The sequence below is a fragment of the Solanum tuberosum genome, unplaced genomic scaffold (assembly GCF_000226075.1).
Source record: "Solanum tuberosum cultivar DM 1-3 516 R44 unplaced genomic scaffold, SolTub_3.0 scf00130, whole genome shotgun sequence".
Taxonomy (NCBI): domain Eukaryota; kingdom Viridiplantae; phylum Streptophyta; class Magnoliopsida; order Solanales; family Solanaceae; genus Solanum; species Solanum tuberosum.
Window position 1 is genome coordinate 890,580 of NW_006239060.1, and position 19,037 is coordinate 909,616.

Below are 19,037 nucleotides of genomic sequence, written 5' to 3' on the forward strand. Positions count from 1 at the left end.
AAATATTTAAAATGATTTACTCTCATTTTTTGGTGAAATAATATGTTGTACTTACTATTGGTGTGTTTTCGGTATGGAGAAAAATATTTTTTTTGTACTCCCTCTATCCATTTTTATTTGTCATGTTGCGCTTTTCGAAAGTCAATTTGACTAATTTTCAAAGTTAAATTAAATTACATTAATTCGATATTTTAAACAAAAAAATTAGATATTCAAAAACTATACGAAAAGTACTATACATTGCAATTATTTGTATATTAATATGATGAAAAAATATATAGTCAAATGTAAGTCAAATTTTTTATAGTTTGACTCTAAAAATGAAAATTATGACAATTAATAGTGGACGGAGGGAGTAAGATGCATGTTTTTTTTGGTATATAAGTAAATAATGAGAGTTCTAAATAATGATATCTTGAAAGTATTTGTAGGGGATAGGGGTGTGGGGTGGCAGGAATAGGGACAAGGGTGAAGTCAAGTAAGGTTGAAGGGTTTTATCCAAATTTCATTTGGTAAAAGTTATATTATTTATATATAATTAAAATTATTGTTTATGTATTTATAGTAGTAGATGTTGATCCCTTTGAAATTTTCTTGTATTTTGAACCCTCTCATTGAAATTCTGACTCCCCAACTGGATGGAATGGGGGCTACATAATTTGCGGTAAAGATGAGATGTGTTGGAGGGTGGAATGACACAATCAATATGAAATTTCACTATGAAACTTGTTTATTCCTACTTTTACTATCGTTTTTAAGGAACATACTTTTCTTTTAAAAAATGTTTTTCACAAGATTTGATCGAGCGAACGTGAAATAATTGAAAAACATTAGATACCGGATACACCCTTGAGAATGTTTTCGTTTTCTTCTACTTGTAGTTTGATGTTCTTTTGACAAGTTTTGCTTTAAAAGTTATGAGAAATTACCCAAAATTTTCCCGACGTCATGCTAAAAGAAACTTATATTATATGATATTATTAATAATCAACTCAAAATAACTTAAAAGTATATAGTATTTACATTAAATTAATAAATGCAAGATATATATATTTGTGGTAATATGAACTTGTGTTGCTTAATATTGATCAAATAATGTGTTCTCAATTTAATTTGTAATTAAATGATAATTACTTAAGTTTATCTAACATATAGGATGCAGAGTAAGCATTTTTGGCAAACATATCATTAGTTTGTACTTTTAAAAAAAACAGAAGAAGGTAACATGTCATTAGAGGTTGGAGTAGTTAATCAAGTTGCTCTGCCAAAGAGAAAAGGGAATAAAATTTAATCAATTGGAGAAACTAGCTTTCAGTATGACCTTATAAAATACCAACAAACAAAATGAGCAATCAACTATGATAATAGAGTGGCAACTTATTAGTTATAATACATAATTAAACTCCAAGCTCTATTATTCAACTTATTTTATTTAACTATACATTATAAGACGCGACAATTTAAACTCATATTTATAATTTATTTACTCTTTTTAATTTATATTTTAAATATGTTGGATCACTTATATTTTATTTATACAGGTGAAACTCCAACTAGTGTCATAGAACTCCACTAAGAAGTGCAAGAGTAACTCTAGAAAATCTTAAAATATTGACATAATATATGTGTGTGCCCTTTAATTTTAGTTTAGTTGGTATATATGCCCTCTAAATTTGAGTTTATACAAGTAAACACTTATACTTTTGTAAAATTGAACAAGTAGACATATACATCCTACATGACAATTCACGTGAAATATGCTAGAACTGATTCGTATTATGCCATGCAGGACGCATATTATGCCATGTAGAACGGTTGCGTATATTTGTTCAATTTTATACAAATTTAAATGTATACTTATGCTCACACAAAGTTGAAGAACACATTTATGTAATATTATATTTACGCCTAAAACTTTCTTGGAGTTTGAACTACACATTTCAAATTCCAATAATTTTTTGAACTCTTAACACACTATGCCGAATACAATACATATCACATATTTGCCTTCTTACGTAAAATTTCCCATTTTAAATGATGACAAAACTTTGAATAAGGTCCAAAAATTGACCAGCCCACTCAATTCTATCCATTTTTGAGAAGATTGGGCTATTCACAGCCCAATAGCAAAATTTGGGCCCTAAGCCCATACCAGAATACGTCAGTAGATAAAAAAACCCTAGCAGTATATTACTCCTCCCAGCTTCTCCATTGGTAGTCTGCTAGCGCTTCTACTCCTTCAGATCGCCGAAAATGGTGAGTATATGCAAATTTTACTATTTTCCACATGTCGAAGTTCATAAATGTGTTCGAATTTGATAATTTATGTATTTGGTTTTGTTGTTTAGCCGTTCAAGAGGTTTGTGGAGATTGGAAGGGTAGCCCTAATCAACTATGGAAAGGATTATGGAAGGCTCGTTGTTATCGTCGACGTCATCGACCAAAATAGGGTACTTTTTTTTCTGCACAATTTGTACAGTTCGGAGCTGCTGGCTATATTTTTGTGAAGAAAAATAAAGATTTTATTTTTTAGTTCTGTGTTTTTTATTCTTGCAAGTTGTTTTGGAGGATTTAATATAAGGCCTATGATGGAATATTATAACATGCCTACATTGTCTGATCATTTTAACTTGATTGAGCAAATGTTGACTGAGGCCTTATTTTAATGATTCAGCAAGAATATCATGTTTAGATTGTTTATGTGGGAATGAAACAGTTTTTCTTTGTAAAGCTGTGTAGGGAAGTGGAGTAATCTGAATGTTCTGTTAATATAATATCAATTTTCTGTTTTAGTTTAGGGGTTAATATTTGAAACGTGGGCTGTGTATGCCTATAATTAGAAAATAATGCCCGACATTGTTCTGATTATAAATGTTTGCTTTGAAGAAAAGTAAAGATTTGATTTTTTAGTGCTGTGTTTCTTTTTGCAAGTTGTTTTTTAGAGGATCTAATATAAGGCCTATGATGGAATATGATAATATGCCTACATTGTCTGATCATTTTAACTTGATTGAGCAAATATTGACTGAGGCCTTGTATTATGATTCACAAGAGTATATGCTTAATAGTTTCTAGGGATATAGTCTTCTTTTTGTGTTAATTGACTTTTTGTTGTACTAGTGATATAGGGTTGTTACGTATGTGTTGTGTGGAACGAAACATAGTTTTTCTTAACCTAATAGCTCCATTAAAATAGGATCAGTTTTGTGCTTTATTTAAGAGGTAATATTTGATATGTAGAAAATATTTCTACTTGTTTCCCATAACAAGACTAATTTTCTGGTGATGTAGGAAAACTCTTTTCACCTTCTATGTTTGTTTTGGTTCATCTGATAGATGAAATGTGTCAGTTTTCTTGTTTCTTTTACTTTATAGAATAGAATGGATACAAGGATTATACTTTACAAGGGGGAATATAAATGGTTATATATCTTACCCCTGAAAATGAAGTGGTAACACTGTATGATTTACTCTAATTTGCATAGTTGGTACTTTGCCTTGACCAGTGCCAAAATAGCCTAGGAAAATGAAGTAAATGTCAACTCATTTTCACTTATTTTTTGAAATATAGGCTCTTGTTGATGCTCCAGACATGGTGAGGAGCCAGATGAACTTCAAGAGGCTTTCACTTACAGATATCAAAATTGACATCAAAAGAATTCCAAAGAAGAAGACCCTGGTTGAGGCTATGGAAGCTGCTGGTGAGTGGTCTTTACTAGTTCTTTTGAATTTCTACTAGTTGTGAATTGGCAATTGGTTTTGCACTTCCATTTTCTTTAGAAAGAGAATAAACCTCTATTTGTCTGGTTTCTCCAGATGTGAAGACCAAGTGGGAGAACAGTTCATGGGGAAGGAAGTTGATAGTGCAGAAGAGGAGGGCTGCACTTAACGATTTTGACAGGTTCAAGCTTATGCTGGCAAAGATTAAGGTGCGGTTATGCTTGCTATTTAAGTTAGCTTCATTTTGTTATCTGCGTGTCCAGTCAACCATCCAAAGAATGTAGAGTCAGTTTCTGGATAGCATATTCACTAGGCTGAGTTTCCATTACCTGCTAGATCAACATTTGAACGTGCATCTTGTTGTGTTACTAGCTTTTAGTTAAAATCATAATGCATTGTTGTTTTTGAATTGCTGTTTTCCTAGACCTTGTTTTCCTTTTTCCTTTCAAGACCTGATACGTGTATTTTGACATTGCAGAGAGCTGGAGTTGTGAGACAGGAGCTGGCAAAACTTAAGAAGGCTGCTGCTTGAGAACTATCTGATCAGTGAAATTGATATATAGGATTTTTGGATCTTGTATTTTGTTTAGCTTTGAGGGATGTTATATTAGAACAAGTCTGTTATATTTCATGCCTTGCAATATTTAAGACTTTTTGAGATCATTTTTGTCTGAGATTTTTTGCTTAATTAAGATGGGAAGCTACCAACTTCTTTGTCATCTGCTCCTTATTAGCTGAAATTGCTTGATGTCCTATATCGTTAAAAACTCTTCATTGTCACCATGATTTCTATCTCAACTCTGATGAGGTCTAGTTTTGTACAAGCTCTTGGTGTAACCACATGATTTCAAGCATACCACTGGGTGATGAAGAAAACTAAACATAATTTACTTTTGGTTCAAATTTTGGAGATCATTTTGTGCATGTTGGCAACTACAAATATGATGTCGGAGGAGATGCTATTTTATTTGGTTCCCTTAATTGTCAGAGTGTTTACTAGCAAATTGAAGGGATTATTGATATATTAAGTGAATTAAATGTACATATACCGATAAGGTTATGTCATCTTACGAGCTTTCATACCTTAGGTAACATCAGGCTGCAAAATGTACAAAGCAAAGAAGGTTTAATCATAAAGAAGAGAAATCCCCAGTACAATTTTGTTTTTTCATTGACTTGTTTACGTCATTATCCAAAAGCAAATTATGGGAGATTTGGAGTTGTACTGCCACGAGTAATTAATGTTGAGTTGGGTGTAGCTCCATGCTAGCAATTGGGAAATGGAGAATAGGTGAGCTGCCTTGAGAAAATCCTTACACTTGAATGCCTTGGACTGGTAGTTATAATCATCAGTAGAACCTCAAACAGAATTTCTCCACCACACATTCGTACATCATCATCAAATATTAAATATATAACTTAGTACATATTACTCATCACTTCTTTGGATGAGGCTAAATAGCGTTACAATGACCAGAAACTCTTCAGGTAAAACAACACCAAGTTATAATGAAAAGTTGGATTAAGCTTTAGTTTTCATGTAGAAAATTTCAATTTACAGCACAGAGACATCCTTTTATAGGATCACAAGATTCAAACAACGAGAAAATTTCTCTTTACAAGTGCAGCCCTTTACTTCCTGATTGAAAGAAGCTCAAAGCTCCGAAGAGGGTCATCACGGCTGCCCTTCGTAACTGAAGTTCGGGAGAACAGTGATGGTTTTGGTTCAGCTCCAGAATGAATCCTTTGTGTGGCAGATAAGCGCCCACTGCTTGACACTAATCTGCTGCTTGAGCGACTCTCCGTAGGTTCACCTGAAGAGCTCGGTCTGCTACTTGAAATTGCAGCCCTTCTGGACGAGCTGCAATTTCTCGAGGTACGGCCTCTTTCTGAATCAGCTTGCTGTAAAATTACAAGCATAAAGTTCTTAAAATCATTTTACAGTCAATACTACTCTTTCACTGAAAAAACAATCATTTCAAAGACGGACTATATACAAACTTAAAGACAAGTACTACAAAGTGGTCGTTAGACCAACTTTGTTGTATGGGGTGGAGTGTTGGCCGATCAAGAACTCTCACATTCAGAAAATGAAAAGGGCAGAGATGAGGATGCTACTATGGATGTGTAGGTATACTAGGAGAAATAAGATTAAAAATAAGGATATCCGAAACAAGGGAATGACTTCGGCAGAAGACAAGATGCCGGAAGTGAGGTTTAATTACTGTATGTAGTTTTTTTATTTCCATTACTTTGTTTTCTAGACTGTTTTTATCTTGAACCGGGGGTTTATCAGAAACAGCCGCTCTACCTCTGAGGTAGAGGTCAGGTTTGGAGTACACTGTAACCTCCCAAGAGCCCACTTTCTGATACTACACTGGGTATGTTGCTATTGTTGTTTACTATATATGAGATCCTAAACTGTAATTCACTAATTAAGCATTAAAAGCTGAATGCTCATGCAAGCAAATCGATAATATTCTCCAGTCCCACTGAGAAAAAAGTTCCTTTAATAGCTTTCAGAAAGAGAAGGATCAATACCACATCTTTAGATGAAGGTATATCATCTGAAGTCTTGTTTCTGGAGTGGTCCCCATGCCTACCAGAACTAGAAGCATTCCTCCGGGAAAATGCTCCAACAGCACCAGAAAACCTGTCCCGAATATCCTGTCCCACTAGATTACATGCCAAGCATCAAACAATGATAAATTCAGTAGCTGCAAACTCAGTATTCGTCTTTTACATGAAAAACATATCTCCAAACATTCACCATTTGAATAAACAAACAGAAGTACATGCTGGCTCATAATTTTGGGCATATCATCTAAGAAATTAAAAGTCAGAAAAGGATTACAAAAAGTCCAAAACTTCAGGTCAAGGAAATTACCTGATGTCCTTCCCGGTCTTTCAGCAGATGGCACAGCATTTAGCGGCGCACTTCCACTAATATTCTGGTGGCAAAAAAAAATGCACACTTCCACCTTAAAAAATTTAAGAACAGATTTTCAACAAGAGTCAAAACAAGTTTTACAAGCACTTACACGTCCTCTAGAGCTTGCACCGATCTGAGGATACTTCAAAATGGTCCAATCAAACACATAGTCAAACTGATAACCTGCACCAGTGAAAAGGTTAAGATGGAGAGAGATCGCAACACATACTTACAACAAAAACAACAACAAACCCAGAGTAATCTCACAAGTTGGGGCTGGGGCCTGGGGAGGGTAGTGTATATGCATACCTTACCCCCTACCTTGTTTCCTATAGACCCTCGGCACACACTTCAGGTTTAAAATTGACTGTTACATCTCAGACAACTTAAGACTGAAATAGTAAAAGTGGGAGAATTACAAATATACCTTCACGAATAAACAAGTCCCTAAAAAGCCTCTTCAAATATGAATAGTCAGGTTTATCTTCAAACCGTAATGACCGACAATAATGGAAGTATGATATGAACTCTGACGGATATGATTTACAAAGCACCTGTTAGAAACACCATCAAATCCTGTGTCAATTTATTCATCCGAGCACTCACATCATCAGCAGATAATATACATTAAAGGCAAGACAGGCTGGACGAGATAACAATTGGCTTAATGAGATAAATACATTTTTAAATCATCCATTTTTGGGATAAGTACATCTTAAACCACCTATCTTGACAATAAGAAGTGTCTACTAAGGTAATTCTATCATAGTTGACTAAAGGACGTCCACTTTGTGAGAAAACACGCAGTCAGAGTCACAACAGTGGTGAAGATGACATCATCAAGAATCATTAGTACTTCATATTTAGTACCTCTATTGGTGTCAACATCTTCTTCTCACTGATTTTATCATATTTCTGCTTCTTAGTACCAGCTTTCAATCCCTGCCATGGAAGACTGAGCAAGAAAAACTTGTCATCAAGTCATGAACACGTCCATAAATTTGCAAATGCATAGGAACTGGTCAGAAACAATGACAAAAAGAAAAAGGTGATAAAATCCAACCTTCCTCTAAGAAAATACATAAGCACATAACCCAGAGATTCCAGATCATCTCTTCTACTTTGCTCTGCCAGGGGAAAAAACAAGACACATGTTTTATCAGTTACAATAGAATCTGTGGCTTACCATACCTGCAGTTACTTGACAACCTAAACATTAACCTACCAACTCCAAGGTGCGTGTTGACACTTGCATAGCGAGCTGTGCCGGTCAGATTCTTGTTTTCCCTGAGAAAAAATATTGACATAATACCATGTAAAAGGCAGCTAAGACACATATTTCTCACAAATTGAACAAATCAAAGAATATTAAGACACAAAATTGACCAGTGTAAAGTCTTTTCTTAATATTTTCCTTTTTTCTCTGTCATTAGGAACATAGTAAGAAAACAAGGATAAGATTGTCACAATTTACTAGGAACTCGTTACATTAGAGCTTGATAATATTAAAGAGTAGAATTTTTTTCTCAAATGTCTTAATGTCAGTCAGCTCAAACAAATTCATATTGTGATCAACAAAATGATACAGCAAGGACACCAAATATAAGCAGTTAAGCACCAAATACCAGCGACTGATATATTAATTGGCAATATTAATGTACATTAAAAGAGGACACAGTTCCATAAACTTGAAAATACGAGTTTGCCTTCCACAATCTCCCTTCCAAGGATCAATTGAGACATTAATGTCATAAGCACCATATAGTGATTGATACTTAAGTTACTGGTAATATGTTAAAACCATCTAAGTAAATGCAAATCAATACCATAATCCATTGTCATTTGGCTATTCCACTCATTAAAATTACCCTGATGATAAATTTAAAGCAATATTTTTTAATTCTTTTCTGTTTTACATTCTAAGTTTGGACTCAACTAACCAGCTTCCAATCTCACTCAGGAAAAAACTGGTCAAAATTTTCCCTAAAAAGTAAGATAAGACCTTTTCTGGATTAAAGAAGGTACAAATACAGAGGCAAGAAAAACCAATGGGAATGTGTCGAACTACAAAACATCTTACATAGCATGCTTCCCAAAATTTTCGTGAAAAGACTGTCCACATTTCATAAGTGATCAAATAACAAGTATCAATATCAATCTATCATGTATTCTCCGTATGTGATCAAAAACAAGTATCAATATCAATCTATCATGTATTCTCCGTATGTGATCAAAAACAAGTATCAATATCAATCTATCATGTATTCTCCGTATGTGATCAAAAACAAGTATCAATATCAATCTATCATGTATTCTCCGTATGTGATCAAAAACAAGTATCAATATCAATCTATCATGTATTCTCCGTATGTGATCAAAAACAAGTATCAATATCAATCTATCATGTATTCTCCGTATGTGATCAAAAACAAGTATCAATATCAATCTAACATGTATTTTCCATTCAGTGATGCATACACGAGTCAACAGATTGTCCAGTGAGTGTATGTTTTCATGTTGTCCCCTTGTCTTATGGATTGATGAACAGGAAAGGTAAAATACTGTTAGAAAGTTCACTTTTACTAGACACCATGCTGCTACGATTTATGAAGTCCTTTACCAGAGATTTCCTGGCCCATTTGTCAAGTACCTCTAGGATGGGCCTATCCTCCTGTAAATCCTCACTAATGCTTGAGAATATAAGTATCTGGATGATGGGGATATGATAGGAGAAATGAAAGAGGATAAATATGGTTCCTTTTCACTGTTTTTACTTATTTTAAAAAATGAAGTAATAATAAGATTCATTGTTGGCATCCAACATTACCAATTTCAAAAAAAAAAAGAGGTTTCATTATTGGCATCCAGGGAATGCGACATGTTTGAGCAGAAAAGGATGATCAGCTCCATTACGGTATGTCTATACTAAGGACAGGGAGCTGATGAAATCCAAAAATACAATGGGGGTTAGTGACGGGGGTTAGATTTGACCAGTTAATAACCTAAAGAGGCATCTAGGCAAAAGGAATCATTCAGAAGCAATGTTGAACAATCACTAGTAGTTAATGTGCTAGCTATTCAAAATCAATGTCACAAGCATTCAGAAAAAGAACATCAATAGTTGCAAGGATTAATCCAGTAAAATAGAGGTTAGAGTGTGCTACCTGTAGGGTATATGCTTGTGAGTTTGGAGGTCCCTATACTTTTTGGCAAGTCCAAAGTCAATTGCATACACCTGTCACCAGTATTAAGAATTGGAAACATTAGGGAAAACACCTTGACATCACACACACTTTGTTTCCTTTAAGCTTTAACTTCAACATCTCAATTTCGGAAGCCAATGGACTGGTTTTGTTACAAGTAAAACAAAACTGGACTTAATGACGAACTTAAAGTCTTCAACACAAACCCACTCATTAATTAGCCATTCATTAAAACTCTTATCATGATGGCACATACACAATTTAAGTATCATCATAACATAAAGTCCTCGATTCCATATTGATTCCTTATACCTCTCTGAAGGACATAACTCAAACTTTCAGCAACTAAACCAGAAGTAAATCCCATATTATAGCAAATCCATTTATGGGGAAAGTAGTACTATCTTAATTATTGATTTCATAAGCTCAAACATCCTCCATATAGCGCATGATTAGCACTTCAAAAGTACAAGACACTGAATGGGACAATCAACCAGTAAATTCAGCCCCGGACTCCTCCATATATAAGTTTCATTTTATATAAACAAAAAATATTGCAATACAAGGAAAATAATTAAACTTGGTTTAGTTTCAAAGAGAAAAATCACACTCTTCAATTTTATTTCTGAAATACAACTACATTTAATGAACTTCAGTCAGCCTGAGTCTGAAAATTGACCAAGGTACTATCCACCCCACAATGAGTTTGATTATCAGAAACCAAGCAGCTAGGGGTGGCAATGGGGCGGTGTGGGCGGATGCGGGGCGGGTTGAGCTTACCGCGCAAAAAAAACGAACCGCCCCACCCCACCCCACCCCGCATACCATTTTTTTAGCCTTTTCAACCCACTCCACCCCGCCCCGCATAAATCCACCCCACTTGATTATTCTCATTTTCATTTGTCTAAATCATGCAATTATAACTTCCCTCAAATTTCAATATCTCAGTTCATTTTTTTTTTTATCCATGCAGTTGTTAATTTAGTTACTATTCTCAGATACTATTTAATTAGTAAGATAATAATAATTTACGTGTTTCAGGCCAAAAAAAATAAATTGAAACAACCAATCAAAACCAATATAGATACCAACAAACAAATTAAACACTAAACCAAAGCAATAGTTATCTCTCATTATTATTGTTAGTTTCAGAATTATTTACTTTGTATCCTATTTTGTTCTTCTCCTTTTCTCCTTCTCTCATTTTGCTTATCATTTTGTTACTGTGTATAATTTTTGTTCTCACGTTTAGTGTAATGAGCTTATAAATTTACCCAGCAAATATGACTAGGAAATATTTCCTGTTCTTCCACTAAAATTATCAAATTAAGAATATTATGTAACCGTTATTCAAGGAAAATAAAGCTATGTTACAGGGACGAAATTAGGAGAAGAACCCGCAACCTGCCCCACAACTGCACTATTTTTTCAAAAAAGAGTTTCAACCCGCCCCATACCCGCATAAAGTCAAACGAAACAAACATAAAGAATAAGAACTGAGACACTATTCATCCAACGCAATAACCAAATAATTATTTACAATTTTTTTTAAAATTTGATCATCTGGAAAAGAAACTAGCAAATACTAATTTTTCCTCTCTTCATAGGCAAAACATTGACTTGAATAAACTCCATTCATTCACAAAATTCTGACAGAAATGAACCAAAACCTGATTTGCTTTGCGACCAAGGCCCATCAGAAAGTTGTCTGGCTTTATGTCACGGTGAAGAAATCCTCTTGAGTGCATGTATTCAACTCTATTAATCTGAAAGACATATACCCCAAGGTTATTACCCTAAAATGCATAAGCAAACAGGAACAACAGCGATTTTCTTTTAAAATGTGAAAGAAGTACTTACTAGCTGATCTGCAAGCATCAACACTGTTTTCAATGAAAGCTTCCTATTACAATAGTTGAAGAGGTCTTCCAAGCTCGGTCCAAGAAGGTCTATGACCATTACATTGTACTCGCCTTCGACTCCAAACCATTTAAGGTTGGGAATTCCAGCTACATCAGAATGGCATAAATAAGAAGATCAATCAAAACATATAGCATTCTCATTCTAAAATCTTTTTGCAAAGAGGGCTACTTAAGTGAGGGAGAAACGCTTACTTCCTCCCGAGAGAAGCATATATATTTTTGATTCATAGTGCAGTTGAGGGTGCTTTGTCTTGACAGATTCCTGATATTACAGTACCAAGAGAATGAATTCATGAACATATAGTGAGAATAGTACTGTTGCATCAACCATTAGAGTCTTCAACTCCCATCAAAATAAAAGTCATTTACATATGCTCGGCATTTATTTTTTTATCAAGTAAAATTTATTGATGTGAGACAGTACAAAAACTGGTTAGATGGATATTTGCTCGTCAAATATTTAAGCTAATAAACAATAGACCTAGTCTTGCTTTCAATTTCCAAGAGCATCACGAAAGACAAAAATAGTTTTTTTCTCCACAGGTTATGATACCACCGAACGCAGAAGCTGACTGTCAGGTATGATTGCTGCTTTCCGAACTCTTCAATATTTTCGTCTTTTCTGGTGAAAATGCTTAGATATTAATCCAAGGAAAAAAGAGCATTTTCTAAGCATCCAAAGGTGCAACATAGTTGTCAATGAAGTGGATGCAAAAAATGGGATTAAAATCCCAGTGATGACAAAAAAAAATGCTAGGTGATTCTTTCAATCTGTCCAAGCCTTGGTGAGAGAGTTACTCGGTCCCTATGTTGATAGGGGTAACAGACACCCGGTAGAGAAATCGATGTGCGCAAAAGTGAGGTTAGCAAAAAAAATAGGAACCCTTAAGTATTGTCGTTACATTTCTACTTGACAAGAAAAACCAGTTCTAGAAAATTAAGTCATATACATATACTTTGTGATTTCCGAAGTTACAAATGTTTCTATTCAACACATATTAATAGATCATTCAACCAAAATAGAACAATTATGCTTGCTCTCATGCTTAATATTACTAGAGAAATCTAACAACAGATATACAACTTAAAATAATGTGATTACCTAGGTAATTATGGTAACAAGGATTTTCCAATCCACCCAACCCATTATATCTGAATAGACTAAAAAGGATACCATGACAAAAACTCTAATGATAATAAAGATGAGCTAAACATCAAGTTAACAATAAATGCATTAGACATAACACAAACATAATAAACAACATAGCAGCACAACTTCCCCAGCCAGTCAGTCAGTCGTTCAACTACGCCTCAATTACAACTAGTTAGGATTGATTGAATACGTGAATCCTCATTCATTCCCGTCTTCTATTCTGGTCCATTTCATTCCAAAACGAAATAATTTCTTATTTCAAGACAAATCTTAACGTTCTTAAAAACACGAGGTCTCCAAAACTCACACTCATTTCTACAGTGATTTTTCATGAAAAAAGTAATAGTAAAGAAGCACGGTACCAGCTTAATGGCAACTTCTTCTCCATTCTGTAAATTCACACCTGAATCAAATTAAGCAGAATCACATATGAGTAGCTACAACTAAGAAAACATGGGTCAAATACCAGCAACGAAGTCAATAATCGAAACAAATCCAACGCAATTAAAGCCATCAAGCTAATAACATACCTAAATAAAGCTCACCAAAAGACCCACTTCCGATCTTCCTTCCCAACTTAAACTTCCCACCCACAACATGATCCATGGTAACTGAACAACTCCACTTCAAGATTTCGACAACCAAATATTTCAACAGCAACAATCACACGTTCCTATTCGAATTTCCACCCAATATAGGTAACAAAAAAAAGAACCCCAAAAATCCAAAAAAAACTTCCCGTTATGGATCAAATCCCAGAAATGGAAAACACCAATTATCGTTTTCAACTTAAAAAACTAATCTTGAGCTATGATTCTCAACTCAGAACCAATTAAGATTGTCAATAAATAAAACTCCGTTACAATTTTCAAATACCGACAAGAAATTGAAACCCTAATTTACAAAACAAAAATCACCGATCCCCATTGATCAATTTTTTTTTGCATAATCAATGTGCGAACCGATATATACATGTATTTTTGTTGATTTGGTTCAGCTTCATTTGCAGATGAAGAAAAACAGGGGACAAATTAGCGACAATTGGGGAAAAAGAGAAAAACAAAAGCAGCTTTATTTTTTTCCACGAAAAAAGGGAAAATGATTATTGACTGTAGTGAAAAGAAAAAGGAAAAAGAAATAATTGCTTGAATTAATAGTTTTGTACAACGTGCGGGTCCGAATTTGGTAAATAAACGATTGCCATTTTTTTGGTAAAATTGAGATTACTCTATAAGGTTAGAAATTTATTCACTACTTAATTTAAGGAAATAAAATCTACGTATTAACTGTTAATCGATTAAAATAAATTATTAGAAGATACGATAGCAAAAATTAATTCACCTTTATCTTGATTGAATGGTTGTTAGTTGTTACATATTATTTCATACTATATCGTTTTATATTATATTATTTTGATAAATATTGTGTTTAGATATATTGTGTCATTTCTTATTGTTAAATAATATCATACATCAATAATTTGAAGAATGATTTTTTTTTATATAAAAAGAGAGTAATAGATACATGATAAAACTAGTAGAGGATAACAAAATAAAATAAAATCATTAGATTAATGTAAGTAAAGATAAAGATGAGGAAAATTAGATAATTATGCAAACACGCTGAAATTGATCGTTATATTACGATGAATTTGATAATACAATATATAACAAGTAGTATTTGACATGACATATTGCCTTATCAGTTTTAAAATTTTAAATTTCGAACAAATGTGATATTTGATTATCAATATGATAGTGTCTTGACTTTTAAGTGATAAATAAAACTATGAAATTTTTGGTACAATTTTTTTTTAATTGTGTAACTATTTATAAAATTTATCCAACATTTGACCCATCAATTTATCAATATATTGAGGTGGATGTTTGTTTTGCTTTGGTCTTTGACCTTTTTACTTCTGCATCAAGAGATAATTAAATTTGTGTAGATTCACAATAAGATTCTAACTCATCATCATCATTAATTCTCCTCTATTTTAATCTTAATATTTTTCCTCTAGGCTATATGTGTGGAATTATTTTATTGCAGTCTTGTATTTTATATTTGTATTTATTTGGTTTAGATTTTTTAGTTGGAGTTGGTAGTCCAAAGTTTTAGACCTTTTCTAATCTTTCAATTAATAATTTATTAAAAAAATATTTAGGATTAATTGATCGTCGTGGTTGGTCCATGAAATTTCTATCCAGCTGGGAAATTGACTAGTTATCAAGTCATTCCTAGGAAAAGGAATTGTAAATGACTCATTCAATGATGCTAGCTTGTTTAATTATTATTTTTTAATCCGAGAGATAATTCGCAGCTGTTACAATCTTTGTTATAGTTTTTGCTCTTCGGATTAGGTAAATCCGCATTGTGTATACTGTTGTACATATTATAATAATTAACCATCTAATTTTGCTAATTCATTCTTTAGTCTTATTACCAATGTTTTTCTTGATCCAAGTATATATTTGATGTTCAAAGCTCATTAATTAGCTTGATTAATTGAATCCACTTTGAATAAGTTTATTAAAAAGATGGTAAAAACGTCATCTTCTCTCCTCATTAAACTGTTCTAAAATTTATGAGTTCGAACTCAAAACATCATTGGGATATGCATTATCACTTGACATCTTTGAATTCATTGAAGCTAGAGATGCAATTCTGACTTCTTTGACCCACTAGCTATTGTATACATATAATGGTCTACCTATTCCCTCCGTTTATTTTAGTTGGTTCCTATATAAAAAATAAATGTTTTGTTTTCCTTGTTTGTTTTAGCAAATTTAAGAATATTTTATTATTATTTTCTTATACTATCCTTTGTATTAAATAACTATATAAGTTAGTAGAATACACTTTAATTAAGATTTTCTTAAGAAATCTGTCAAATCAACACGGACCAAGTTATATGAAACGGAGGAATAACTAATCTGTCATTGGGAATCGGACATCAAGGAGATCATGAGCTAGAATTAGTTTCGGAAGGGGATGATAAAATGTAAGTAAATTGTAATTGCAACAAGTTTGGTAATATAATTAATTGCAGTTAGCTTTTTGTATTATATGTGTCAAGGTTCAAAAAGTTTTTTTAACCTTAGGATAAACAGCAGCCGTGTTATAACCTCTGTCACAATCTCTGCCCTCCGGGTGAGCACTTTGTGTGCACTGGATAAACCCTCCACCGTGTAATAGCATGCAAACCACACAAGAGATGTAAACCGCACTAGGCGAGCCTTATACTACAGGCTCAACGAAGGCATTGAGGGGGGATTGATCCATCATTAGTGTGGATGTCATCCGTGTGGGTAATCACCCTCTAAATCAACCGAGCCATCCCGAAGGACTGGGTTCAAAAGCTATACACAAGGAACCAGAATCTATAATTTCCCCTAAACACTAAATAATGCCACTAGACTATGGCCTATGTTACATAGTCTATATATGTAGCTAAACAATAATGTCACTATATATACTATGGCTTATGATAATTGGTACTATGTACAAGCAAGTTAGGTATGTAAATAGCAATGATGAATGGAACTATATTTTGAGCTAAGCATATACTAAACACATATTTGTATAATAATATAACTACTAAATCAGAAATGTACGTAAAAATCCTGATACAGGTCTATGAAATTCGATAACTTCTTAACTAGGAATTTTAATTGTCGATCACTAATATTTTGTTGTTGATGAGATGACATAAATAGTGAGAATTTATAAAGTTGACCCTAAATTGAGGCGTAGTATGATATATTGTTGTTGTCTAGTAACAATAGTTAGTACATTTTCAAATGAATCTTATCTAGAATTTGGAGAGGTCCATGCAGATGCAGTAAACAAACTAGTATCCTTCCACCCTAGCCTTAATGTTCCATCACCTTGTACTAGGCTATAACCATGAGCTGGTGGGAACATATTTAGTATCAATTGAGCTTGTGCCATTGAATTTGTACTCATTGGCACTTGTATGAATCCATTTTTTGATAGTTCACTTCTCCAATGCCTAAACTTATCCTCCCCATTTCTTGCTGGCCCTCCAATTGCTAATATGTTATTGATTTCTCTGTAAAGCAGGCCGTGTTCGACACTATGCCTGCTTGAATCATCACTCTCCAAGAAGGCTCCTAACGAGTCGAATATGGTTGAGTAGTAATGAAGGGATCCCACGAATCGGTCCAAGAAACTACCCCCTAGTGCTATTTCTTGTTCTACTAGTGTCACAACTCTTGGTGATAGTTGTTGGAGGAGTTTCATTGTTTTCCAATCAGGGCCAGTGGCATCATACAAAGAGTGTTGCACCCAATGTATGGCTATAGCCTCTCCCCTGCTAATTTTGAACGTGGATATGTCGATTTCCCCTGTTTTCCCCCCAATTGGATGGAACTCAAATGACATTCCAAGGCGTTTGGCGAAACTGGAAAGTTGTTTACCTGTCTCAATCAAAAGTTCCATTGATGTACCTATTCCTGTCATTGTAACATGTGGAGGCCCTTCCATACGAGTGGCGAGGATGTGAAACAAAGCCGGCCATTGTAGACCTTGCATGATGTCTACATCAATGATATGGACTCTGTCTCGACGATGGAATGCCTCAAGGATTGCTTGGTTAGAGGTGAAATGTGCAAATTTTATGAATGGTGAGATGTTGTTGAAGGCTTGAAAAGCAGTATGAACACTCTTGTAATTGATCAAAGGGGAACATATTCCTAACCATGAGTTGATGACTCTACTAGCCATTGCTTTGGCAAAATAAGCCACTACTCTTTCAGCACAAGATGGTCCATATGGTGATGCCATTTGTGTTAACTCAAGTAGCATTCTATGAGCTTCTCCCAAATTATCTACTGATATAGCAACAGCACATTCCAAAAGAAGTGTGATCAAGTTTAGTCCTTGATCATCATGAGTATTAGAGTTCCATTGATGCTGTTGTTGTTGTTGATGTTCTCCAATGTCCTCTGAAGAATTTCTTCGCGCAATTTTCTTAGGCCTTAGCTCTCCCAATAATGCAGGGGTCATTGTGCTTGTACCACTAGTCTGTAAGCCTACTTCAGTTTCATTTTCAGGCAAATCTTCAATGAGTTGCCTAGTGACTTGCTCAACCCATTGGGAAAGTTCATTTCTTTGATCAGGATTATTAGCGCGATTTTCGGTGATTAATGTCTTGGAGGGATGATTAGGGGCACAATAATCCCATTGTTCATTGGGTTGATCAAGAGGAGTATGTTGATGGATTAATTCAGACTCTCCTTTCATCATGTTTGATTACTAATACTATATGTTTATAAGATGATGAAAATAAAATTGATTGAGTAGATGAGGAGGATTAATGAAGGAGAATTAAGTTGGCTTATAATAAAATGCACAAAGAAATGGTCGTAGGTTTAGGTTATTAGTTTATGATTGAATAAATGTGGCCGGCATAATAAGACATGCAAATAAAGTTAAGATATTAAAGGACAAACCACATGACAGTTCAAATGCAGATTTTATCTTAATTAATTTTATAATTATTACATCATGCAGAGTAAATAATAATAATTCCTAATACACTCTATTGATCTGTTTCTTTTTCTCCTGACTCATCAATTAACTCTAGTACTACTATTTGTATTTGAGAGTTCCTTAATCAAAAGGACATTTTTTTTCCTTCAAAAATAACATAAAGGGAGGTCGATCGAGTTGGTTGAGCTGGGAATTGGGATCTCTCGAAAAGGAGAGATGTCAGGTTGAAAACCCTTATGTTTTCTCGATCGAACTCGTCATACGGGACTTGCCTAGTGCAGTTCACTTCTCGTGTGTGATTTACAACTATTATACTGGAGCGAAATTTATGTACTCTTTGTACACCTGAAGAATGCGACTACATGTTCCCTTGTCATTAAAAGAAAACATATAAGGGTCCCAAATCGAGGCTTAACAAGAAATGGGTGATTCACAAATCATGAAATACTGTATTATTCATAAAAATGTATCATAGTATTAGTTGTCATGTCTACGCTCAATGTGTTGGCTTTCACAAACTAGCACTAGTAAATATAGTTAACAAAAAATTAAGTTATATATGGATGATAAATTATGCATTATCGTTTTTTTAA

General features: G+C 33.9%; 3 protein-coding genes across 3 annotated transcripts; 1 reads left to right on the top strand and 2 right to left on the bottom strand.

Moving 5' to 3' along the window:
• The first annotated feature begins 2,153 nt into the window (after positions 1-2,153).
• LOC102593585 (probable 60S ribosomal protein L14) lies at positions 2,154-4,439 on the top strand. Its single transcript, XM_006351596.2, has 5 exons — positions 2,154-2,256; positions 2,349-2,450; positions 3,572-3,701; positions 3,817-3,929; positions 4,199-4,439. The coding sequence occupies exons 1-5, from the start codon at positions 2,254-2,256 to the stop codon at positions 4,250-4,252; spliced, it is 402 nt and encodes a 133-aa protein (XP_006351658.1). The 5' UTR covers positions 2,154-2,253; the 3' UTR covers positions 4,253-4,439.
• Positions 4,440-5,109: 670 nt separating this feature from the next.
• Positions 5,110-14,018, bottom strand: LOC102593906 (casein kinase I-like). Its single transcript, XM_006351597.2, has 14 exons — positions 13,461-14,018; positions 13,293-13,333; positions 11,970-12,039; positions 11,716-11,864; positions 11,526-11,621; positions 9,817-9,887; positions 7,878-7,939; positions 7,716-7,779; positions 7,523-7,607; positions 7,080-7,206; positions 6,762-6,835; positions 6,608-6,671; positions 6,262-6,395; positions 5,110-5,622 (listed from the first exon to the last, which is right to left on the bottom strand). The coding sequence occupies exons 1-14, from the start codon at positions 13,534-13,536 to the stop codon at positions 5,353-5,355; spliced, it is 1,383 nt and encodes a 460-aa protein (XP_006351659.1). The 5' UTR covers positions 13,537-14,018; the 3' UTR covers positions 5,110-5,352.
• Positions 14,019-16,737: 2,719 nt separating this feature from the next.
• LOC102605980 (protein SCARECROW-like) lies at positions 16,738-18,198 on the bottom strand. Its single transcript, XM_006351629.1, has one exon. It carries the CDS (start codon positions 18,196-18,198, stop codon positions 16,738-16,740), a length of 1,461 nt encoding a protein of 486 aa, XP_006351691.1.
• Between the last annotated feature and the right edge of the window lie 839 nt (positions 18,199-19,037).